The 25975-nt window shown below is 46.4% G+C and overlaps 1 protein-coding gene and 1 long non-coding RNA gene across 4 annotated transcripts in view; one reads left to right on the forward strand and one right to left on the reverse strand.

The window, feature by feature from the left end:
- Nucleotides 1-12347, reverse strand: part of LEKR1 (leucine, glutamate and lysine rich 1) — a 67894-nt gene extending 55547 nt beyond the window's left edge. For 2 of the 3 annotated variants that reach the window (XR_012043531.1, XM_072868562.1), the window contains exons 1-2: nucleotides 11905-12347; nucleotides 470-684 (exon numbers count right to left, since the gene is read on the reverse strand). Coding sequence is in view for 2 of the 3 variants with exons in the window: in XM_072868562.1 (XP_072724663.1) it covers nucleotides 470-684; nucleotides 11905-11952 (263 nt within the window). In the remaining variant the exon portion in view is untranslated. Of the gene's footprint in view, nucleotides 1-469; nucleotides 685-11904 lie in introns of those variants that run through there. The other variant, XM_072868563.1, reaches the window with a different exon arrangement.
- Nucleotides 12348-18088: 5741 nt separating this feature from the next.
- Nucleotides 18089-23712, forward strand: LOC140654698 (uncharacterized). Its single transcript, XR_012043496.1, has 3 exons — nucleotides 18089-18253; nucleotides 21773-21947; nucleotides 23698-23712. It is a non-coding gene; the product is annotated as an uncharacterized lncRNA (long non-coding RNA).
- The last annotated feature ends 2263 nt before the right edge of the window (nucleotides 23713-25975 follow it).

Below are 25975 nucleotides of genomic sequence, written 5' to 3' on the forward strand. Positions count from 1 at the left end.
ATTGCTTTAGTATTCTGTGATCATCCCTTCAGAGAATGAACTGTAAGTTTCTCAGGGTAAGAACGCTGGTAATTCTTTACCATGTTACTATGAGACAAAGTAACAATTTCAGAACTGGGAAACTTCCAATACTCTGGTATTTCATTTAAAATATTACAATTTTATGACAAAATGATAAGATGAAATATTTGATCATTTCCCTTTGGGAGTGTGTGCAGGAGAAATACCTCCAAAATGCCTTCTGGCCTTTCTTCCACTTTAAATATCTTGACTGTTTCTAAACTATCAAGGAATTTAAAACTTGCTTCCAGAGAATACTATGAAAGATCATTTAAATTAAGTATTACAGTATACATGTTACATCTGATTATAGAAAGACAAATCTTATTTCTATTTTAAACTTCTTTGGAATGAAATTACCTAACACACATACACAAAAATAACATCAGACTAGATAATATGCGCTGACCTTTCTGTTTGTGATTCACCGTCAGCTCGATAGCGTTCAAGGTCTTGGTAAAGAGACTGCAATTCTGCTTGAAGGCCTTTTTCCCGTTCTATACTTCCTTCATAAAATTTAATCTCCTTTTCCATTGCTTTTACTTTTTCTTCCATCACCTTAAATTCATGAAGTATCAAATAGCTGACTCCACAGTATTTACACACTGTCTCATCCCGGGACATCTAGAAAAAGATAAGATTGTTTGTAAGAAACAAGTTGAACAAAAAAAAACCCTGAATGACACTGAAGAATAATAATAAATCTGAATAGTTTAAACCATTTACTGCTCTGGAGCATTTATGATCAGATGATGTTATTGCTTTAACAAATAATAAAGACAAGATTCTACATTAGCAAAATGAAATCAAGCTGTAGCAGTAGTTTCACTTACTGGAAACTTCACAAGATATATCAACTACGCAGTTTACTATGTGGGAACTCCCGCTGGAATTCTAAACTGAAGTACCTCTGAATTATGTTTGATGTATTAATTTAAAATAAAATGCTGTGTTTTACAAAGTTATCTCCTTAATGATTTGTGATTGCCTGAGCCAGAAAAATGTTATTTACTGTGGTTTTTTGACAACTCATATCCACTTGAAGTAGGCAAGATGAAAAGTGGAAAGTGAATAGAATGATGTAATCCAGCAATCTTTACAAAAATAATTCAAATGAGTAAGGGACTAATTATTAGGATGTAGTGTCTATGGCACTTGAGTGTTGTGGAAAATGTAACCCATTTACTAGGTATGAAGTATTCATCACTGGTTAAACAAATACAGAGTACACAATGCACATCTAATTGAAAGACCATTTCTTAAATTGAATCATAGAATCATTAAGGTTGGAAAAGACCTCGAGGATCATCTAGTCCAACCGTCAGCCCAACACCTCCATGCCTACTAAACCCAAAGCGCCACGTCTACACATTTTTTGAACTCCTCCAGGAATGGTGACTCCACCACCTCTCTGGGCAGCCTGTTCCAATGGGAATTTTTCCTAATATCCAACCTAAACCTCTCCTGACGCAACTTGAGGCCACTTCCTCTCGTCCTAACAACTGACGTTGAGAAACATCCTTTTGTAAGTGATCAAATGATTAAGCTTTGCAGTAAGGAAGGCTTCGTAAATATGAACGGATAGATGCGCTCTCACTTTGATACGCACTTATTACCCAGTATATCAGTTATTCCTGCGTATTTTAATAATTTTCACTTCTAGAAAAAAATGCTCAGTTTACAAGTGATGCAGAACTGAACCTGCACAAGCAATGGATATCGAGTAAATAAATCAGCCAGACCAACCCAAGAAGGTCTGACACTTCAGCAGGGGACATGTAAGCATCTGCTTACCGGCACAGATCACATGCGGAGCCCTGAACATGACAGGTTTTACCCTGTTCTTGGGTCACAGCATAAACGCATTTGAGAGGAGGTGGTTAGAATTAAGACTACATCAGAGGACACCCGTAATACAGCTAAAGAGACATCCTCAAAGCAACAAATATAAAAGAGTATTGGTAAGCTTGGAGACTTGAAAGATGGAAAGTGGGTGGCAGCTGGAAGCGCAGTTGTGTGTTTGCATACTGCAAGCTTAAAACACACTTTAACCTTTCTTGCAATGATCAACCGTTACAAGGATTTTAACACAGTGACTTATGAAAATCAGAAAGATGGAAAACTGCAAACAGTTTAAGAATGCAAGAATCCCTTATGTTACAGAAAAAAAAACCCCACCACTTTTTGAGACATTGGGATAAAGTCAAAGAAATCATACTTAGATGAAAGAAAACAGCTTTCAAAAATTGTAAACTAAAGACTCATTATCCCAGGAGTCAATAATCGTTAGCACTTTAAATATTTCTTGATAAAAATGATATTTCAGGATGCCCTGGAAGTACTAGGCCAAGCTTTATTTTCCAATTTCTTAGTTTGGCCCCAGTTTAAAATACCCCTGGTTACAGTTGCTTTGAATGAGCTGAAAATGCAAGTTTATTTTTCCTGGCAGCTGCAAACTGTGCTTGGAAATACGAAACTGTTATTCAGGATAACTACCATAAAGTTCCAAAGCACTAAAATTACTATATTGAAGAAGGACAAAATGAGCCGTTATAAGGAGCACAGGAGGGGGGCTCTTATCCCCAAAAGAACATTGTGCTCCCGTGCAGCACCACTGCTGCTGTCTTTCAAATAAAAATACTGGGTACTAGGATTAAAAACAAAATAAAACAACTGGGGTCCTGAACGGAAAATGTTTTATGCAAGTACTAAAACTTTTTAGTTTTCAAATTCAATTTTGTTACTGAACTTAAAAATGAATGAAGTAATAGAACAACAAATATTATCTATCTGCACTTAGTGGGAAATAGGTCCCGTTCTTCTTCACATCCATGCCTCAGGTAAAGTAAAATCTTTAAAGGACTTCAGACGAGATTGGATTTTTAATGTATTTGCTACATAGTCAAAAAAAAAAAAATAACAGGAAAGCCTGAGGGCTTTATATTCCTGCAGTAAGGAAAGAAAGTTCTGTCTTTTAATCATAACCTTGCTTCTGTACATGCACAATTACCCCGCAACCACCACAATATACTGTATGTAGATTGAACTACTTTTAAAATATCTATCTGTAGTATAAGTAGCAGTTTCCTAATACCACTAATGAATTTGGCATGGGTTGAGTGATGCTCACCAGGCAAGCTAGCCCAAACTAAATTCCAGGCTGCAGCACATTAACACCAATAAGCAAGCTAACTAATTTAAACCCAGCACATGCGTGCTCAATATGCCTAGAAAATTAACAGGACCCAGTTGAAAGTGAATCGCTCCAAAGAGCAAGGCCTTAATTAGGCAGAGCAAGGGGCATCCTCATCTGAATTCTCATCCTAAATCCCAGGTTCCTCTCTCATGCCCATAGTGGTCAAATCACAAGCAGGACTTTATCTTTTTTCCTTTTTCTTTTTTTCTTCCCCCCTCTCTCTTGCATTGTCAACATCACAACCCCAGTTCTCCTCATTGATACTTAAAATACCCCCTGAAATTCCTGAGCTGGTTGGACATTTTTCAGAAGCTACTGAAGCTTCACAAAGGCAGGTACAGAGAAATGCTGTCGAGCTGTAGATGCCAATTTCATTCAGCCAAAATAATGACAAAGCTATCTTAGGGCTACACCAATTTAAAGGTCAGAGCCAGAAAGCATCTTGTAGCTTTGAAGACTACTTACAAACAAAATGGGTTTGGGTTTTGTGGTTTCCAAGAGAAATAACATTATTTCGTCTATGTGTGTATTTCTCTGTTGTCACCCTTCAATAATTTGTGAACCAGAATGTTTGGTCATTTATAACCAATTCTGACACTGAGGGCAGAAATTTGTAAGTGTCTGAAAGTTTCAGACAACCAGGCAGGCAATAAAGACTTCCTAAGCTCCCTGCTGAAGAAAACTCTGGAGTGTGAGCACAGTCCTTATCAGATATCAGATAATCCAGATAGGAGAGAGCATTATAAATGGTCTGTCCAGGAGAAAAGATTCCATTAGACCTTGTATCTTAGACACCAAAGTTGATCGACCATTACACAAAAGTCTGCGGGAAGCAAATTTTCATGACTTCTTATGGTTACAAAGCTACCTTTTCTGGAATATTATCGCTGAGTAACCACTAAGAATATGTATTACATACCCAATGATTTATGTTTTCAGATTCCATATTTCACTATTTACATTTGATCAAAAGACTGTTGTCATCTTCTCAAATGCAAAGCAGAAAAAAATCAGGGGAAAAGCAGAGTTTGGAATGAATAGAAAAGGAAACTGTCAGAGCTCCAGCTAGAAAGGGGACTGCGTATGTCCTTAGCAGTGAGAATAAGCAGTGAATAGAAAAAAAAAAATCAACTAGGAATAAAAGAAAACAAACAGAAGGTAATTTTAGTATTGTGGTTTTGGTCAGCCTGGACAGGGAAACCCAGGGCAAACAGAACTTGAAAAGGTAATAGAGGGATACTAAAAACCCCCTGCTATTTAAGTTAGCACGACGGTACTGCGTGCACGATAACAACATAAAGAGAAGAACAAACTCACTGAGGACAAAGTGCTTGAACTAGGAAGATATTTGATCCATAAGATTTTGAGCTGCAGGTCTGATACACATTACACCAGATGCTATAAAGAAAGGACAGGAGCTACGTCCAGGACAAACCATATCGCAAGGTAGCATTTCCAGCTGTGGTGTCCCAGCAGCTGTTCCACTACCGCATCGGTGGGAGCAGTTTCAACTCAGAGCTGCGTTCGGTTTTGGAAGAACTAATATTATTCCATGGTTACATAGATTTCTTTAGCTACCAAGGGCAAGTGGAGAACCGAGCCCAGATGGATAGTCACTCAAATTACATCTGTCTGACTCAGTACCGTAAACATCTGTAGAGCATAAGTTATAAGGAAAAGAAGAAAAAGAAAAAAATTGCTCTGGTTGTCTGGACCATTTTAGCCTTTTGAATGACAAGACAGGAATTTATATCATTTCACCTTGACCAAATAGCTACAGGGAGCATCAGCTTGTGCACTGCTGTTTTTCTCCTCTGATAGTTCAGATTCTACCCACAAAAATTACCATGATAAAGAGCTAAATTCTTGTTAAAAGACAAATAATCTACTTTCTCACTTAGCAGTGCCTTGGTATTACAATATCCAGCATATGGATCACTTATGCTAGAAACAGTCCGTTACAAGCAGCTAATAAATAGCCATGACTCTTAAAAGCCAGAACTTAAGTCCTCAATTAATGAGATTCTTTTAAAAAGCTTTGAATATGTTTCTGTGCATCACTGAAATAAAAACACAGAGCCATGAGCACAGATGTACTCCTTGTACATTAATTTTACAGTGCAGGGGAGGGAGAGCCTAAGGGAACTGCAGCACTCACCATCCTCCTTCCACCACCCAGAGCTCCTCCGGCACATCACGCCGCAGTACCAGCTCTTGCTCCCTCCCCAGTCGATCTGTCAGGACTGAGACTGCTTTAGCAAGGACTGGGCAAACAACAAAAAAACCTGTATTTGTCCAAACTACACTTGTAGCAGAACAATACATAAAACTCAAGAAAAAAAAAATCATTATGATGCAGCTGGTGCTTTTACATTATTTCTGTATATTAATTGTTTTATTCTACCTCTACTTGATTCTACCTTATTATCTGAATCTACTTTCCTTTTGTTTTACTCCTCCTCTCCCATACTACTTTCATTTCTCTCACGTTTGTCCCTCTCCTGGCAAACTAGGCAATCCCTATTACACAAGAAGAAGTCATTACTGAAACCACACAATAGATATTCTAGGAAGAAAGTGGAGTCTTCTGCTGTATATGCAAAACTGAAGAGTTATTTGACTGAAATTGATCTTTTATTATTCAAAGAACGATTTTTAAGAGTCTCAGTAGAAACTTCACTTCTTTAAAAGAAAAAAGTTTATTGTCAGTCAAGTTTTCAGTCAGCATCTAGTCAGAAAGTAATACAGATTGTAACGCTAAGCCATGCTGCAAGCATAATTATTTGCTCAACTTCCATAAAATAGCAGCTGCAAAATAAAAATCACAGTACTTGCTTTGAGTACATATGAATAGTGTAGAAATAGGCTTGTAGTAAAAACAGAATGTCCTGCTCTCAAAAGTTTCATTCAAAACATGCCCTGAAATAATCAGTTTGTCACGACAGGAAATAATACGCGGATTTCAGGTAGCTTTAATTTTTTCCTGCCTGTGAGTAAAGCAGCCTAATGAATCATAACAGACTGTGTTGCACCGCTAGTAACTGCACACACTCACACAAGCCCTGCAAATATCTAACACATGTCCAACAGGCCACGCAGACCTTTCTGGTACTCATAACCTCTTGCGGGATGTGTTACGGCACACTCCAGCTCTCCAGCGCAACACAGAGCAGCGAGTTCTTATAAACCGAACTACAGTACTTTGCAACAAAAAGATGCCTGCGCAGACAAAAGACAATTTAGCCCACTGTTAACCAAATCTTTGCCTGACAATACCGACTTTTTGCATCTGTAGTTGCAACAGCTGGAAAGCCCCTCCTAGCTACAACCCAACTGCTTGTGATGCAAGAGATACTGCAATCCCTCCAATTCCTAGCAGCATACTTGGACACCAGTTGCAGAAAGGGTACAGAAAAGCCTGAATATAGTGAATATAGCCCTAACTTTATGAGAAAGCCTTGAATACAGTGAATACAGCCCTAGCCTTATGAGTATAGCAAGAGATCTAAATCCTTTGCTGCCCTAGGTGACCACCAGTGACTCCGGAATTCTCATGTTGGGAATGGAAGATCATTATCCAAGTTCAGATGATCTGCTTTCACAAATCCTCTGATACCGCAATACACAGTGGTAACAAAGCAGGCTGCTTTTACTATCTGGGAACTGGTTTTCCCAAATCAATGGGTCCATGGCTAACCAGTTCACTCTTGAGAGCTTTCCATCCCTTTAGGCTGTAACATGTGGGCTTATACCAAAAATAGGCAGATATTTTCTAACATTTCCAAAGCATATTACAGCCACTCAGAACATTCACATAGCCAGAGCTTGTCATCCCAATGAAATCTAAAAGTTAAAAAATCTATAGCCCAATACTGAAAATCTCAGTGGGCACAGGAACAACTCATGAACATCATCTTAAGAAGCATTCATAAGGTACATGACAACAGGACTCCAAAAAGACCTCCCGCCATTCTGCACGTAGATACTACCATGCTCATCTGGAAGGCACAAATGGAAATGCTGCTGCTTCTAAATCCATATTGATTACTGTAAGTACTAAACACATAGCTATGTTGTTCACTTCTGCAAAGCTAGTCTTGGTGGACAGGACAGATTCTTTTGCTAATTAATGCAACTGGAACTATGTAAGAACCTATTAAAAAAAATAACCCCAGGTTCAAAGACAGCAAGAAAAACTAAAGATAACAATGTGCTTATAAAGATACCATAATGTGCTCAATCTATAGCACCCATGGCAAATCTAATGAGTAACCATTTCCTACTAGTAACGTACGTGATGTTTTGTGGATAGTCGGATACCACGAAACGTTCTGTACTGATGTATAACGCAGCTTCAAAGTTCCTGCTCTGCTTGCTTGCTTAAGCTCCTAGGGTGAGAGAACTACTAATCTGTAAGGGTATCTTGTGCTCAATTAATTTTATGATTTATGTTAAGCAAAGGTTATTTGTTTGCCAAATAAAATATAAAATTAAATATAACTTTTTGTTTGGTACTTTGAGGAGTCAGGGTGTCATGTTACTGTCCTATGTCGGTGGCTGCAGTTTGTTTCCAACTTCAGTAAGATCTTCAGGGCAAAACTGCATCTTCCTATCTACTTATGTTCAATGGACAACAACAATGCTGAACAAACAGAACTTTAATAAGTTCACAAGGATATAAAAGATCTGTCTATCACTGGCAACAGACAACTAACAAGGTGCAATATGATAATCTTCTTTCCTTGAGGGAAAAAAACCCTGAAAAAAACAACCCAAAAAGACCCAAACAACAAAATGAGAACTCCCCCAAAATACACATCCATAACACTGGAGTAAAGGAAAGACTAACTTCTTTTTTACCATTTGGTGGTCTATGATACCTCTCAGACTGTTTGGTGGCATAAACCTTAAGACATGTAAATGCATGAAAAAGTAGGCATTACAAGCCAGCGATCTCTGCAAAGTTCTTTCCACAGTCCTGTGACAGTACACTTACAAGAAAATGTAGGGTTCTACTGAGGCAGACTGACCAACTTACTCATTTAGCTAAAACACTTGCTATCTGGCACCCCAAATCTGCAAACATCACCTCCCAGAAGTGTACAAGTGTCCCTAAAATAAGGCTAAGAACCAGAGAATACCCTCCCCAAAAACTGTCACAGATGGCTTGGACTTTGCCATTGACCGATGCAGTTATTTCCCTGCCGGGAAGTCACCGATTCTCCTGTGTCTGCTGCCAAAACAGCAGCAGCTGTTCTCCACATTCGCCATCACCACCGCTCCATGTGGCATAGCTTCCTTGGAAAGTTGCAGGGAAAACCGACTCCTGCTGACTTCTAGCATTGACAAACGTTGCTCAGCAAGGTAGCCAAAGGGCTAACAGGCAAAGTCACAACTCCAGGTTTTTAAAAATTTTTTTAGAAACAAGCCATTATTTAGATCTTTACTAATAATTAATTCCTAAGAAGTATGCAACTGTAAATTAAAAAAAAACAACTATAAGCTTTAATAACGGACTTGTGGATGTTTATTTACCTGTTTGGGTTTTTTTTTTTCATTTAGCATCCATCTTGCAATGCATATTGTGTGAAACAGGTACAAGAGCAGTAGAAGGAACGAGAGAGAGAGAGAAGCAGGGCCATGTAAAATTCTTACATGACACTCTAAGGCAAAATTGATCAGAACCTGAAGAACCAAAGTCCCTTCACATCTATCATTTCATTAACAAAATACCAAGAAACCTCTTCCCCTCTAGATTAAAACTGCCTTTAGAATTTAATGAACATAGTGGGCAACACCTACTGGACCCAGTCTGCAAATGGCCAATTTATATCAACTTCTGCCATGACATCCATGGCTTTACGCTAACAGGTCTTCCTCCCTGGCAGTAGAACAGTCTGCAGAACAGTCTGTTCCAGGTTGGCACAAGATGCTCCCTTCCCCTTTCCCTCTCCGTACTATCCTCTAGAAGAGTGCAATTTTGGAGGCAGCGATGTCACTGCTCCAAGTATTGATAAGCAGCTTGTGAAGCTCCATCCCCTGGAGCATGCGGGAGAGGAATGATGAGAGCTCTCGTCTGCATCCTTTCTTTTGAGACAGCTGCTTGATGCGTTGTCAGCACTACAACCCAACCTCCAGCAAGCCAACTCCAAACGGCACCTAGCAAGGGAATATTCTTCATTCTGCAGCTGATGCTTAATGCTTAACACACGATGCTTAACATACTCCCTCCAGACACACATGTTCCTTTGGTCTGCAAGCTGCATGTTGGGAGCGTGTGCTCAGTTTGGCAGAGCAATCTACAGCTGGCACGAGTTCTGCTTATGTTAGGAGCAATCTAAAAGAAAGATTCCAAAAGAGATGCTATAAAATCCAAGAAGCAGAGAACGCGAAGGGAGTAAGAACACGTGTACGTAAAAGGTAGAAAATACAAGGACAGGAAATTGTGAGAACGACTTGTAATCAAGCTCTGTATCGTGTAACTATACTGCAACTACAATGCAAGTCAGTTGAGTGAAGAGATGAGCAGCAGCAAAGGGTATGTAAAACCCCAACACTTAACTGATCCCAAAATCTTGGGCCGTCGTTGCCTTAGAGCTCATATATCTCACATTGAGGCGACAGGGTAGGATGGGACGGGAACATAAGCCTATTCATGTACATTTCGAGAAGTACTGATGTGCCTTCTGCATATAGATCTTGTTAAAGGTGTAGACCTGAAAGAGATCTCAAGAGATTGCCTGCCCAGTGCTCCACTCCCAAGCAAAAGCTTACCTTACTTGTCCCCCACAGTACCACTGGAGGAATTCCACAGCTCCCCTGGGTGAGCTGCTCCAGTGCTCAGCTACCCCTACATCTAGAGTTCCACAACATTCAACCAAAGCAAGTCCAGAAAGATGAGGATAAGATTAATCTGCAACTGGAGATGAAGGACAACCACCATCTTCCTACTGCACGTGTAAATACTGTTACTGTGCCCTCACATATTTTCTAGAATAAGTAAATCCAGTTCTATTACCCTTTCCCAGAACAACAGGAGTTTTAAACTCTTTACTATTTTTATATTTTTCTAGATTTCCATCAGTCGCGTTATTTTTCTTAAAGCCTGCAGCTCAGAACTGATACCTCAACAGCCCTGAACAGAGGAATAATGACGGCCCAAGTTTTACATGCAATTCCTATACTAATACCTTTAATACATGCATTCTTTGTAACATCACTTTGTTAATATTATTCTGCTTATGACCCGATTATAGACCTCAGTGTTAAGTCAGGCAAGTAACGAGGAAGCTTAATCAGTTACTATGTATTTTGTATTGATGCACTGGACTTACTCTTTTTAAATATGCCTTACTCTTACTAAAAAGATGAAGTTTAATGCTGTTCCCAGAGCTCTCACAACCTCTGCCAGACTGGCATCAGTGTATTCCTTATTGTAATCCAAGATCCAAGCTCAATGAAAAGCAGCAGACACCAACGCTCCTACTGAAGGAAATAATGTCACCCCCTTTCTGTTCCCAGTCCGTGCCTGTGCTCACACCTGCTTCCTCCTTGGGCTAGCTTACGTGTAGCACACAGATCAGGAACCAGATCAGGAACCGATCCAAATGAAAGACAGCCAGCTGAAGTGCCACCAAACTACAGCCTTAAGTCTTTAATGGAAATATTGAACAGTACTAGATCCAGAACAGTTCCCTGATGTACGTCATCCAACAATTTGGCACAACTGGTTTTCTGAGAAACATGCACTGACTTTTGCAAACCACCTTATCCTGTTGATACTTGCAAACTAATTTCTGAATAAACAAACATATTTGGTATCTTTCCTGCTACCAAAATACCTGCTAATGAGTTTGTAAATTTCCCAGGTTCTTCTCCTCCCCTTCCTTAAGGGGAAGTATTCCTTTTTTCCTTCCTTTGGCTATCTTACTCATCCTTGAATTCTCAGAAATCATCACTGATGGCTCAGAAATTGTCTCAGCAGTTTCCTGGACTATTCCAGGGAGAATTTCTCCAGGCTGTGCTAGCCTGAGTACATAAAACTTTTGAATTACTTGTTGATTATTAGACACATACCAAAAAATGAGGACAGCAGGGTGTTTTATTGCCAAAGGAAAAATTTCATAGTGTTACAAAAAGCGACTCGTGTTCTCCTTGTGTGCATCACTGCATACAAAGAGCCTCTTCGTAAGTTAACCCATATAAGCAGCAGCATTGTTATGTCAGTAATAATCTGTCTCCCAAACAAAAGAACAGCCTCACACGCAAAGAGAAGATACAAGAAAAGATGAAGGGGAATGTTCTGTTCCTATTTCTATTGACACTCCTTTGGAACAATTACATGTTATGCTCTACAGTCATTCCAAACTCATGGCAACAAAACATGCCACATGGAGTAAAATTTGAAACTCACCTCGCAGTGACAACACCATTACAGAATGACTATGTTCCCCTACAGTGTTCCTATAGCACTGGCGTGTAATTACACTTGGTACATAATGCCGAAACCTAGAACACACCCAATCTAAAACCAGGACCAAAATGTACCAGCTAATGTACCAGTGTTCAAAGGCCAGTGAAACACCCCTAAATTACTGCAGTGTGTGGTCTCCAAACGTCGGGGTTTTTGTACTTCCACTGTTTCATACCTTTCGAATCTCCTCGGGCAGCGCGTGACCGGGGACGCGCTGCTCCATGGCCTCCCGAAACTCTGCGGCAGGGTCAGGGAAGCTGCCAGAGGTCACAGGGTCAGAACCTGCCGTCAGCAACGGGGCCGCACGTCTCCTCCGGCCCGGCCCACGCGGGCAATGCAAGCGCACGCATGCTACACGCGGCCCAGGCCTGCCCCGCGCGGCCTCCCCACGCCCGCACCGCCTGCTCAGGGACAGGCCGCGCCTGCCGGCAGCGGCGGGGCCCCGGGGAGAGGTCGCGGCGCGCAGGCCGCGGCGGGGGCGAGGGAAGGGGGGGGGAACGACACACGACACGGGACGGGACGGCGCGGAGCCCCCGGAACGGGGCCGCCTCCCACGGGAGGCGCCGGAGCCCGGGGCAGCCGGAGGGAAGCGGGGTGAGCAAAAGCAGCCGGGGCGGCCATTTTCTTACCGCGGCTTCCTCCGTAACCACGGCAACGGCGCACGGCCCCTGCGCGTGCGCGTCAGGTGGCCGGGGCGCGCGCGGGCGGCGCGGTTCGGGGGGGGGGGGGGCGGGGGGGGAGGCTGGTGGTGCGCGGTGCCGGGGACCCCCCCAGCCCCGGCGGAACGAACCGGCCCGGTTTAAAATGAATAACGAGGAACGGGAGGGGCTGCGTTGCCAGGGCTGGAGCTGGCTCCGTAGGGGAGGAAAACGGCATTAACGCCCCAAACGCAGCCTCGGGCCCGGGCAGTTACACGTCAAACCGAGGCCTGTGCTCGGCCTCCGTGGGACCCGGGTTTGCGCCGCCAGCTCTCGATGAAATCCAGTGGAGTTCACAGCGGAGCAATAAAAATAAATAAACCAGGAAAAGATGTGCGAATTGGGAGTTTTCACTATCACCCTGTTTCAATGGAATTAATTTCCCATTCTGCCTCCCTCTCCTTTTCATCACTGGTTATTTTATGCGTGTCCCCTTCGACGTGGGCCAGAAAATGGCGTCGCCGTGAGACTCGGGTTTTATGGCATCCATCAGCCGTGCCGCAGCGGCCATCTGCTTCGTCCCCGCCGTCCCCAGCGAGGGAGCGACACAGCCTGGGTCCCTCTCCACCTGAACCTGGCGCAGACTGTGAGGCTGCAGAGGAGGGGCCACGAGCGCAGCAGGGCTGCTTGCCTCCCAGAGCCGATTGCCAGCCTGCCCAAAGCATTTTCTATAGGCCCAAAGCAACTTCTGTATGCCCAAAGCATTTTCTGTATGCCCAAAGCAATTCCTATATGCCCAGAGCAACTCCTATATGCCCAAAGCAACTTCTATATGCCCAAAGCGTTTTCTGTAGGCCCAAAGCAATTCCTATGTGCCCAAAGCAATTCCTACATGCCCAAGGCATTTTCTATATACCTAAAGCATTTTTCTGTAGGCCCAAAGCAACTTCTGTATGCCCAAAGCAACTCCTATATGCCCAAAGCACTTTTTATATGCCCAAAGCAACTCCTATATGCCCAAAGCATTTTCTATATGCCCAAAGCAACTCCTATATGCCCAAAGCACTTTCTATATGCCCAAAGCAACTCCTATATGCCCAAAGCAATTCCTATATGCCCAAAGCACTTTCTATATGCCCAAAGCAACTCCTATATGCCCAAAGCACTTTCTATATGCCCAAAGCAACTCCTGTATGCCCAAAGCACTTTCTATATGCCCAAAGCAACTCCTGTATGCCCAAAGCATTTTCTATATGCCCAAAGCATTTTCTATATGCCCAAAGCAACTCCTATATGCGCAAAGCATTTTCTATATGCCCAAAGCATTCCCTACAAGCCTTATACAAAAAGATACACCACCACCACCACCCCCCCCCCAAATATAATTTAGGGACAGCCACTAAAAACTGGAAAGAGGCCATCGTGAAAAACGAGGCGACCTTCTCCCGGCCTCGTTAACCCGATTTAATCTATGTGTGACTCGCTCTTAGCTGCAAAGGTTCAGTCTCTGGGGCAGCTCCGTGTAGGGCAAAGCCTCGGTCACGTTTTTCAGTGCAGTGCTAAGGAGCTGAATAGGGTTTTTCTGGTGGAGTGTGGGCAAGGGGGTGTTATTGAAAAAGGTAGTGAATTTTAATGGGGAAAAAAAGGAAAATTGCATGAGTGGGAGTTGTTGCAATGATATAGGGATGCAAAGCCGGGGGTGGGCGGGCGAGGGAGGGCACCGGGCGCCCGGCCGGGCGCCCGGTGCCCTCCTCGCCCCCCTCCCGGCTTTGCAGCGCGGTCCCACGGGTGGCTTCCCCCCCTTCCCGCCCCAGCCCTCGCGTGTGTTGCCGGCGTGACCCTCTCCACGTTGCGTGCCGACCTCCCTGCTGCGCTGCATCGTTAATCCCCGCTTTGGCAGCCACCGGAGCCGCATGCCCCTGCTCCCCCCCCCCCCTTTAACCTCTTCGTGATCCAACGCGAGGTCGGGGTTCAGGGCAGAGGGATGCAGATGGCGGTGTCTCGCGTGGGGGTGGCGTGGGAACGTCCCCCCAAGTCATCGCCCCTGCAGCGCAAAGCAAACATTAACTCGCCCATCGCATAGGCTCAAAGGTCAGCATGAAGGGCTGCGGATTGAAAAATAAATTAAAGATAAAGTACAGGGGTTCCCAGCGCGCTGCACACACCCCCCACGCAGTGCCTGCGGGCTGCTAGCGGGGCTCACCCCGGCGAGGTGTGTGTGTGTGTGTGGGGGGGATTGCGTGTGAAGGGCGGCTCGCCCCCCGCGGAGGTATTTAATTAAGAGCGGCATTAACAGCGAGACGGGGAAGGCAGCGCCTTTGATCGGCGCGGAAAGCGGGGCGGGGGGGGTGCCTGGCCGCGCCTTGCCGGCATATGTTCCCCCCTGCGTGATGGCGGCGGCGGGCCGGGCGCCCAGCGTCTCTCACGCGATGGCCGCCTAACGTGCCGGGGAAGGGTGTCGTGCGGCGCGGCGATGAGCTCAGCGCGGATCAGCGCGGCGCTGCGGCGGGCGGGGGGGGGTAAGGCGGCCGTCACGCAGCGGCCCGGAGGTGCAGGGAGGGCGGTGGAGGGGTGACTGCTCCTTCCCCGCCTGCGGCTGCGCCCGCTGAGGGGAGGCTGCGTTGGGGGAGCTGAGGGGAGCCTGTCATGGGGGGACAGAGGAGATCCAGTCCTGGAGGGGTCGAGGGAGCCTGTCGTGGGGGCTGAGGAGATCCAGTCCTGGAAGGCTGAGGGAGCCTGTCATGGGGGACAGAGGAGATCCAGTCCTGGAAGGCTGAGGGGAGCCTGTCATGGGGGGACAGAGGAGATCCAGTCCTGGAAGGCTGAGGGGAGCCTGTCATGGGGGGCTGAGGAGATCCAGTCCTGGAGGGCTGAGGGGAGCCTGTCATGGGGGGGGCTGAGGAGATCCAGCCCTGGAGGGCTGAGGGGAGCCTGTCATGGGGGCTGAGGAGATCCAGTCCTGGGGGGGTCGAGGGGAGCCTGTCATGGGGGGCTGAGGAGATCCAGTCCTGGGGGGGTCGAGGGGAGCCTGTCATGGGGGGCTGAGTAGATCCAGTCCTGGGGGGGTCGAGGGGAGCCTGTCATGGGGGGCTGAGGAGATCCAGCCCTGGGAGGGGCTGAGGAGATCCAGCCCTGGAGGGCTGAGGGGAGCCTGTGCTGGGGGTAGAGGGGCTGAGGAGATCCAGTCCTGGAAGGCTGAGGGGAGCCTGTCATGGGGGGACTTAGGAGATCCAGTCCTGGAGAGCTGAGGGGAGCCTGTGCTGAGGGTAGGAGGGGTGAGGAGATCCAGCCCTGAGGGGCTGAGGAGAGCCTGGCATGGGGGGTGAGGAGATCCAGCCCTGAGGGGCTGAGGAGAGCCTGGCATGGAGGGTGAGAAAAGCCTGTCCTGGAGGTGAGGAGAACCTGGCGGGTGCCATGTTGCTGCCAGCCCAGACGCTCAGGGGCAGGGGGCCCTGGGGTAAGCACAGCACGGGCGAGGTGGCTCCCGCCACACTCTGCTCTGAAGTGGCTGTTTCCCTGCAGGAAGCCCACACAAAGTCCCCTGTCTGTCATGAGTCCTGCACCCCAGTCCGCATTTCTGGGGTGGCTCGGGACTCCGGTGGGCTGAGAGGGGTCCGTCTGCCCCTGCCCACAGGCCTCCAGCTCCCACTGGGCAGGGAGGCCGGGCAGAGTCCAGCCGTGTCTCGCCCACGTGGCGTGGCGGCAGGCCGGCGTGCGTGCCAGCCTGAATGACCGGGACTGCTCGAGATCAGGTTCCAGGCGGTGCGAGCAGCTCCAAGGACAAACGAACAGGCAAGAAATGAGTGCGTGACACGCAGCAGTCATAAGCCAGCTATTTCCATTGTTTTCAGGCAGGCTTTGTACCTTCTCAAACACACGTGGAAAGCCTCCCGCTGCTTAGAAATCCCAACCCGGAGGAGCAAAGTCCGTGCCAGTGGGCAGCTGGGGAAAAAGGCTAATAAACACGAACACTCTCTTCACATAAAGCGGGACCGGCCGGGGTGTGTGTGTGAGGGTGAATAGGTGTGCCTGCGCCTGCAACGTTTCCTGCGTAAAAGCGAAATTGTACTTTTACACTGGCCCTCTTCTTTTAGGCTGTCCTTTCATTTGTTCAATGCAAAGAACAGTGCAGGGAAGCGGTTTTGCAGCCTTGTCTGAAAATAACTCCTCTGGGAAGCTGCTGGCGGTGTCCGTTGCTTTGCTAGGGAGGAGCAGAGCTCGAGTGCTTATCGCTCAGCCCTGCGGTGCCGTAGGTACGCGGGGGCTTTGCAGAGGAGCAGAGGGGTCCCAGTGCTGGGGCCTGCAGCAGAGGCTGACACGAGGAGGAGGGATGGCAGGAGACGTGCGGAGGGAGGGGTCAAGGGAAGGACAGGGCTTGCACGGCGTATGGCAGCAAGGTTATTTCTGGTGCTGCATGCACATCGTGTTAGTTCCTGTTTTCAAGCTATATTGTTTGCTAGATTTGTTTGGTTTGCTCTGCCCCCCCACTTTGCAAATGTCACAAGGACGAGACCGTGGTGGGAGAGCAGTCTCAGTGGCAGGATGTTTGGAGGAGGGATCTGAATGTGAGGGCTACCTGGGAGTCAAGGTCAGGCAGGTTGTTCTGTGCAAAGGGACAGCAGTAGGATAGAAACTCTCCAAAGCAGCATGAACATGATAAAATCAGGAAAAGCGTAAAGGAGCAGGGTACTGGCGGTACGTGCAGAAAGGCAGAGGTGAGGTGATGGTACCGGACTCTGAAGGTGCCGTGACGCCAGCCCAAATAGCAGAGTGAAACAGGAGCGTGCTAATGACAGTGGGGCATGTGAGGCGGGAATCGGCTCAGAAGGGAGGAGGTCCCAGTACTGCTGTTGTGACATTGCCAAATCAAAGTCAAGCTTTTGGCCACAAGAACACATGAGGTGAATCAGAGAAGGAATCTGTATGATTAAACAGCAGCTGAGTGCCAGAAGTGAAGAGCTGTCAAGGACAGTATCAGGAGTGTATGTGTGTAGAGGACAGTGGGTTTATTTGCCACGATAGAAGAGGATTTGAAAGGGAGTACAAGAAGCTCATACTGAGTCTGAGTTGGCAGCAAGAGAACTTGGGAAGGGTGCCAGGAAAAGTGTCACAGATACGAGGCTGAAGTGAGAAGGGAATACAGAGCACGGGGGCAGCTTCATCAGTCGAGCAGTTAGGAACGGGCACGAACGGCAAGAGGGCACGGACAGCCAGCCAGCAGGATGTGATTTGGGGAGGAAATGACCAAGCAAAAGCCCAAACCCCTGGGAGATCGGTGCAGAAGGGTTCAAGGTTTTGTTCTTTATCTTTTCGGCATTCAAGGGCCTGGGCTCAGCATATCTAAAAGATCATCTAATGCTCTGGGACTACGACCGTGGTGGCACTTCTGATGGCTCCTTGGGCAAAACAGAACTTTTACCATCAGGGTGAGGTTTGTCTGTGCAGAACTCAGCACTTTCCCAGGGGCCTGCTAGGAAACTCCCACAGGAACTCAGAAACCCCATAAATCTTTCCCCTTCCCCCCATCCACGAGCAGAGTGATCTGCTTTTTCCTAATTTAAACACACAATCTGTAGGGAGGAAAACGTTTATACTGTTGGCTTTAAAAAAAAAAAAAAACACAACTGAAAATCCTGCCAAAATAGAAACTGCACACAAAGCCCTCCCCGCTGAAAGAGGGTGAGAATGGATGAAACAAGACAGATGTTACTTACAGTCTTAGTGAGCTACTGGAAGAAATATCAGGCAATGATGAAGGAACTATGGAGTCATTGTGAAACAGGAAAAGATAAAGAGAAAAAACAAATGAAGGAAGCCTGGATGTTTAGAGGATGGAGCATACCAAGGAGGATCAGGAGGCAGACTTGGATCTAGGAGGCAAGATCAGTACGTATACATAATTCTGAGATCCAGCATGCAAAGACGATGCATCGGTCCCCCAGTTTACAATGGAGGGAATGGGATTATCCATAAGAATAAGGAATATTGAGGAGAGTCTGGGTTTGCAAGGCCTGAAATTGTATTATGATATTTACTGTTGACACAGTTCTGGAGCTTTTCTTGGGCTCCACTCCATCTGATGCTATAGGCACCCTTTTAAAATACTAAATAACAGCATATAGTACATTGCAGTAGATCAGGCTACTCCTTCCTCCACTTCACGTTATTACCTCATGATTTGCGATTGCAGTGTGATGTCCTGGCACATCCTGATAGGAAAATGCAAATGTTGCATTTCCATGGCATAGTCTGATGAGTTAAATTTATCTCCCACGAAGAGATACGTGTATGTTGATTGCATGCTGTTGCTACAACCTTGTTGTTAAAATACAGCCATATCCTTATACCTTGGTGTGTGGAACTTGGATGAAAATAAGATAGAATAAGATTTTTCTTGCTCTGCTTTAGAATCTGTTTCCTCTAACACTCATCAGTTAAACCCATTGACTTCAAATGGGGCAAGGTCAAGACCCCTTCCAAAATGGGGGCCTCTATTTTTGTTACTCAAAATATAGGTAACATCTACTGAAGTGCAAAAATGGTTATTTCTGGGATCTAAAGATAGATACTGGGGTAGATGATGGCCAAGTGAGTTTGACTTGATTCTGCTCCCTTACCCCTCTGCACTGTTACGACCAACTGCACTGCCATCAGCAAACGCGCTAAGCAAAAGCGAGCTCTGCAGTCATGGCCTGTGGCCACCTAAGGTAACCGGCATCGCATTGCTGCTCTGATGCTGGCTAAGCTGGCAGCTTGTGAGAGCTCTTGTAGTTAAATGAGTTGTGGCAGGCATCACCATCATCGTGCAAGCTGGTTTATGAGAGGCCTGGAGTAGAAATCAGCAGACGTTACAGGGTGATTGCTTCAGGTCTCCTGTAGCACATAAGAAGAGCATGGTGACCTGCTCAGCACGACAATTCCTTGCATTAATGTAGCCCTCATTCCCGTGAATTAGCTGTCAGCAAGTCATGATTTACATAATCTGTTTGCTACTTGTAATTATCCTAAATGGTTTAAGAAAGGAAATTGTAGGCAAAATACTTTAAAAGCTCTAGGTTTTGTTGCCATTTGTCCTGAAAAAAGCTATTGAAAAATTTGGCACTGCTGTCAGCAGAAGGCCCAGACTGTTGAGATGTTTTGGAGACTACGGTATGTTATCAGAGGTACACACAAAGTGGTGTTCATAGTTCCTGCTAAGAGCATACCTAGTGCCAGCCAGCCTTTCACCAGCAGCGTGCCCTGTGCTAGACTCCAGGAGAGGTTCAGCACGTGGAGTGACCTTAGTTCTGCTGTCTGATTTCTACGCTGCTTCACCCCTAGGTAAGGTTGATGACAGGTTAACGTCCAGCTGTTTACCAGAGCTTGGTGCCTAGGGTTGTACATTTTAGCTGCCTAGCAGCTTGTCTCTAGGGAGCAGCAGGAGGTCGGCAGTCCAGAGGCAGAGACGTGTCATGATGTGCAGAGCAAAGTGCTGCTGAGGGATGAATCCAGCTTGTCGTACTCACCTGACAGCACTAGGCCTAGCCAGGAGAGCCGGTGAATAAAACCTGACCCATAAGAGGAAAGAGGTGATTGTGAAATTGGACAGCATTTCCCTGTCACTATGGAGTCACTAAGGGAACAGGCGTATTTTCTTCCTGTTTACATAACATTTCACCAGTAGCTTTTCACCCATCTCTGGTGAACTGCAGCCACAATTTTCAAGCCCCATTGACACGCCATGGCGATAAAACTTGCCACAGCTTTTTTATGGTCTGAAATAATGAGGCTCCCCGGCAGGCACGGGGCTGGCTACGCTGAGCCTGGGCTCGCTGCAGGATGCTGCGGTGCAGGAGGCTGCATCGCGGTGGGCTGAGAGGAGATGTAGCCATGGCCTCCTCTTTGCTGAAAGCCCACTGAGGCTGCAGCCGCTGAGCTACAAGTGAGGGCAGACTGGAAGGTTGCCCAGATACGTCACGGGGGTGCAATTGCTCCCCAGGGAATCCAGAACAGCAATGTACAGCCTACATTTCATCGGTATGTGTGTGAGACTGAACCTCGCTGGGAATTCAGGCTGGAACTGGGCTTCCACCAGAGTGACTAAGAGGATGCTGCCACACTTTCTGGATCCATCTTAAAGTGCAGTAGCTCATGGCTTAAACCCAAAGGTATTCACATTTCATTCAGGACTGTACACACCCACATCATACCACGCAGGGGACATTTGCAATACATAATTCACCATTTATTCACAATACTGTGAATAAAATAAAAGTGAATTTATTCCCAGTGGTTGTGGCAAGTGCTTTAGTGATCCTCCATTTCATTGCAGAAACAATTTCATTGCAAAAGAGTTTTCATTTCATGTTGTGATGGTGAAAAGCGACAGAGTCCCCAGCTGCACCAGTAAGAGCAGCAGGCTCCAAGCACGGGGCTGTCACAGGGGATTAGTCATGTCCTTAGCCACAGGAAAGCTGCAGAGAAGAACAAATCTTGCATCCTACAGTTTACAGGCTCCTTTCACAGTCAATGTTTTTCTTCCCTACGGACAACAAAATTACACAAAAATGTAAGCTTCCTGACCTTTCCCTGATGGCCTTTCTTTCCAAATGAGAGAGGAAAGGCTGTGGTTTTGTTCCGCAAGGTGTGCAGAAAGCCTTCTCTAGCCAAACCAACCAGCTGTTGGCGAATGGGTGAAGGCCACTTCCCGCTTCCCTCAGCAGGGTTTGAGGTGCCTGGCAGCCCGGCAGGCTGGGATCAGCTCACCAGGACAGGATGTGTCCCGCCGTCCTTGCACTCTTCCTTCTTACCATTCCTCTGCGGAAGGGCACCACGCCAAACAGCAGAACCCCCCTTTCTAGGATCCAAGTCAGATATGACTCCAAGACTGCGATTTGGGGAGTTCTGCAGTGTTTTACTTGCTGAGCTGGGATTCGTGCCTGCAGAATAAAAGTGCTCCCATGCTGGTGTTTGCTCGTTGTGCAATATCCCTTTGAGTACACTTTACAGTATCTTAGTTGATACTGTAGTAGATACTCAGCATAGTAACTTTAAGTACAGCAACGACACAGTCACACAAACAGAGGATCAGCACTTCCTAGTGGGGATACAAGTCACATTCCCCACCCCAAGATTAAAGGCACATTAAATATTTATATAGCTGTCACGCCTAGAGGCCCCATCAGGATTAAGGTCCACAGTACTTGGTGCTCTAAAAACTTGTGATAAGAGCCAGTCCCTGCCCCACAAGAATGCAGCCCCAGCTCCAGTTTACCCACTGCCCTGGGGTGGTCATTTGCCTGAGCTGTCCTGCCATGCCTATTTCGTAAACCTTCTGCTTGCGGAAAGACCGTTTGAGTTATCAGTGGTACTAAAGGGCGGAGGCTTTGTTTTAATGCTGAGTTCTGGCTCCCATTTGTTTTACAGATGAGGACCCTCCATTACAGAATGCCTGGCTTCTGGAAGATGCACCATTCCTGAAGTGGGCAGGATGGGAGCTGGGAAAAAACCAAACCATACAGCACAGGGGATGCCTTCTGCATTGAGTAGTACCTCTTCTCATGGAACAACCTTTTTCCCCATTACGAGAAGAGGATTTCTGGTAGGTAGAAGCACAGTCCTTGACTGTGGGAGGTCTACATTCAATTTCTGTTCCTCAGACGTCCTGGGCAAGTGACTCTGCTTCTTTCTTGTGCAACTCCTTAGCTATCAAGTATTGCTGCTTCGCCCAGGCGTGTTGCAGTCATTAATACAGTCGAGGAGGCAAGACTGGCTCAGGCGGGTGCCCTGCACGCAGCAGTGGGACGGGTGTGCTTGCTCACTGCTGGGCATGATGTTAACCACTGGTTTCACAATTAGGAGAGGCCTCGGCAGCAGCGGGGCAGGAAGCAGAACCAGTGGCTGGAAGTGACTAAGCCCAGGACTGGGGATCGGGTGAGAGTAGCAGTTTCTGGTCGGGACAGCCTGGCACTGACTGCAGAGGAAATCCTGGAAGCAGGTGACCTTGAAGGGAAGTGCAGGAGTGGCATTTGGACCTCTCGCTGGCTGGGACAGCAGTGGCATCAACAGGACTTGTCTCCTAATACGAGCCTGCCTATGGAAATACAGCCTTGCGAGTAAATAAGGTCTAGTACTCAGCAATCCAAGGATGTGTGTGACATGCCCCTAGCCATCATCTTTATCCACATCTGGAAGATTATTGAACATCTTCCTCTAGCAACTCAAAGCGCTTGCTCTCCACGGTGCCTGCTGTGCCTGAAGTGGTCAGCTTTAGCACAACAAAGCAAGCGAGGCCGAGCTCACCTTTACGTCCAGCCTGACTTGCGGCTCATAGCATGCCAAGGGAAGATCCTTACGCAAGGCACTGGCCATAGCTCAAAGGTACAGAGCCAGATGCAGCGCATCACTGCGGGCCAAACTGCGGAGGAGTAAATCAAGTACAATACCTGCTGCTACAGCTGCATTTGTGCCTTGCTTTGCCACTTCCTGTGACCTGCTTATTCACGTACACATTCATTCCTGTGTGTTATCATGCTGCAGCAAAATGTAGTGAGGAGTGCTCGGGCATTTGTGCCAATGTACTCGCTGGGACTTCATTAGCCTCCAGGGATCTGCTTGTGAGATGAATTTAGGTCTCTAATAATCTGTTTATAGGCTGCTGCCTCACACTCTGCGTGCATTGCCAGAGGTACACAAATGGCCTGGCTTAATTTGCCAGTGTGTTTTAACAGGTTACCCCAGAGATCCCAGCTCCCCCAGAGCAGCACTTGCTGGGTGACTGGTGAGCTCTTTCCCCTCCGAGCACAGAGCAGAGAGCTGCTCTGAACAGCTCTGCCGAACTTCGTCCCCCTGAGAAGGGAGTTCATCCCGGTGAGATAAACTGCAGCCCTTTCGACCCCTGTTCCAGGAACTGGCTGTCACAGTCCTTGCTGGACCACATCTGCACGAGCTGTATTTTTGTGAGGCAGTTGGAGGGAACTGTGCCAGAGAGCTGGTACGACGCACTGGGAACCTTTCCCTGGCTGAAAGCGAGCTGTACAGAGCGATGCCACGCCACGCACGCTGCTGCTCTGCATTCCCCACACTGTGTGTGTTCCCCGATAACCACGAATACCAAAGTGCCTGGAGCTGCCATTTTGTTTATTTTAAGGATGGCAATGACTAACATTTAGGTATTGCCTTTCAGAACTCTTAAAAATAGAAGTTAAAAAATTGCTTCACATAATACCTTCCTGGCTGAGAGGAAGAGACCAGCCACAGTAGCAACAGGACATGAGTGTTTTGGAAATTAACTCTGATCTAGAGAGAAGCATAATTACGAGTTATTTATACAGAGCCTTTTTCCTTCACAGACTGCACAAGAAGTGGATCAACAGAATTATTCTAATTTCACAGCAAAACAGAAGTGGGTTGCTTAGACAGTGGCAGAGCTGGAAGAGGATCTGGATCTCTGGATCCTTCAGTTGATTTCAGCCTACTTGATTACAGCTTCCTTGCCTTGTAATAAATATATGATCAGTAAAAGATAATTCTGTCAAGGTGTTAAAGGCAATTAGACACGCAAGATTCACCATTTTATGTTTTCAAACATTTAAAGCTCCCTGTAGAACGACTGCCTTCTGCCAGTTCTTCTTTATAGGAATCAGAAAATAGTCCCTTCCCTGATTTCTTGAAAACCGGCGTTTCCCAGCTGTGTGTATCATCAGTGAATCAAATAGAGACAAATATTGTCTCTCATTTCCAGTTGAGCCTGTGGTGTTATATGGCACTACATAATATGTCAAGAAACCAACGCAGCTGATCTGGCATGTCATTGCTGCAGAAGGAAATTAAAACAAATACAGATTTATGAAAGAAGGCCCATTTTTGGCACCAGGCATGGATTTCCTGGCTGACTGCTAATACCAAAGTGCAGATCGTCTATTTTATGTTAGCAAAGGGAAATCCCAGCAATTCATGCCACAGCATTAAAACACAGGATTCTAAAAATAGCATTAAAGGGCTGGACTGGAAACAACAATAACAATGAAAAAGAAAACCTCGTCTTTTTGTTTGCTTGCTTTTTTGAAAGCAGGAATGCTAAATTCAACCCCAAGAGCTAATTTCAAAATGACAGGGCCTGAAAGGTGAGGTGAGACTATCAAAATAGCCAGGTGGCTCACATGGGATGGCTGCAGGAGCCTCTTCTCCCTGCTTGGCATGGCTTCTGCTGCAGTCCCATCCTTGGTAAACGGCGAGGTAAACGAGGCCGCTCTCCACTGACCTGGGAAGTGTGGACAGGCAGGGAGAGGACTGATGGGCCATGGACAGTCTGAGGATAAAGAAGACACCCCAGGTCCCTTCTTCACTCCGGTTTCTCATGGATCTTCCTGTCCTCCCACTCAGAGTTTCCCCCGGAGGTCTAACTCTCCCCTTCCTCTATACCCAAGTGTATTCGGAGGCTTCACCATCTCCCACCTCCCTGGGCATCCCTGCACTCAGCCCGTACACCTTGCACCAGCTGACACACTAATCAGAGCTTTTTCTGAGCTAAATCAGCGTACTACAGACACAAATGCAAGTAAGCCCCAACCGGGGCATGGTGCAATTTAAGGTAACTGGGTTTCAAAAGCAAATCAGTGAAATCAGTGCAGTTCCCCCAGAGCCAGTGTTTAGTCTGTGTGTTGTTTGGAGGAAGCACAATGAACTCTAGGTCTTGTCTGGCGGTGAGCCTAGTTCAGTGAGACCTGTCTGGTGCAGAACAGAGATGCAGGTGGAGATAAGTGGACGCTCAGGGTGAGCAGTCAGGAGAAAAGTCATGGCAATTTGGTGATACATAATCCAGGCTGCATGGCTTTCAGAATTCAGCTGTTTATTTATGTGCCTCATTGGAGGACATGTAAATCCTCACACAGAAACATCATAAAGGACAAATCATCAATTTAAGAATGAAAAAATATTCCACTAAGGAGCAGAAAAGAACAGAAATACTTTTAAGATGGCTGCAGGGAAGGAAAGAGAGTATCTGGACAGTCCTGAGACTTTCCAGGCCTTCAAGAATTCCCCACAAATACCAGCTTGCTTTCATTTTTAAAAAATAATGGGTTGAATTTAGTGGGGTTGTGTACTGCCTCAGGCACCCCAGCAATTGCCTTCTGTAAGCGGGCGTTCTGCGAGGGGACGGCAGGAAGGCATCACGTAGCAGAAGATAACACGTCGCGTGCTGGAGAACAGCAACCGGAGGCAGAGTTTGTGGTGGGATTCCAGCTGGATGAAACGATTGCTACTGCACAGGGATGGTTTTCTATTTAAATCTTACATTTGTTTTAAGATTTTCAAAATGTGCTTATTTAAAAAGGAGGGTGATTTCCCAACCTCCGTGTGCTTTATAATGGTATCATCATTCCTTTTCAACTGTCTTCATTTTTCCCGTGATCCTGATTATTAATCCACGTTGATATGCGTTGAATTCACATGCTTCACTGTTTGACCGGCAGATACGTAGTGTTTGTTCCGATACAACCCGGGCCCCTCGCTCCAGGGTGCAGGGTGTGTATGGTAAGACAGGGATGAGAAACAGCTTCACTGCTGAACCTGCCTTCCTTTTGCAATTATATTCCCTCAAACCCACAGGGAGAAGAAGAAACAGGG

Source organism: Ciconia boyciana, chromosome 7, assembly GCF_034638445.1.
Source record: "Ciconia boyciana chromosome 7, ASM3463844v1, whole genome shotgun sequence".
In the NCBI taxonomy this organism is placed as follows: domain Eukaryota; kingdom Metazoa; phylum Chordata; class Aves; order Ciconiiformes; family Ciconiidae; genus Ciconia; species Ciconia boyciana.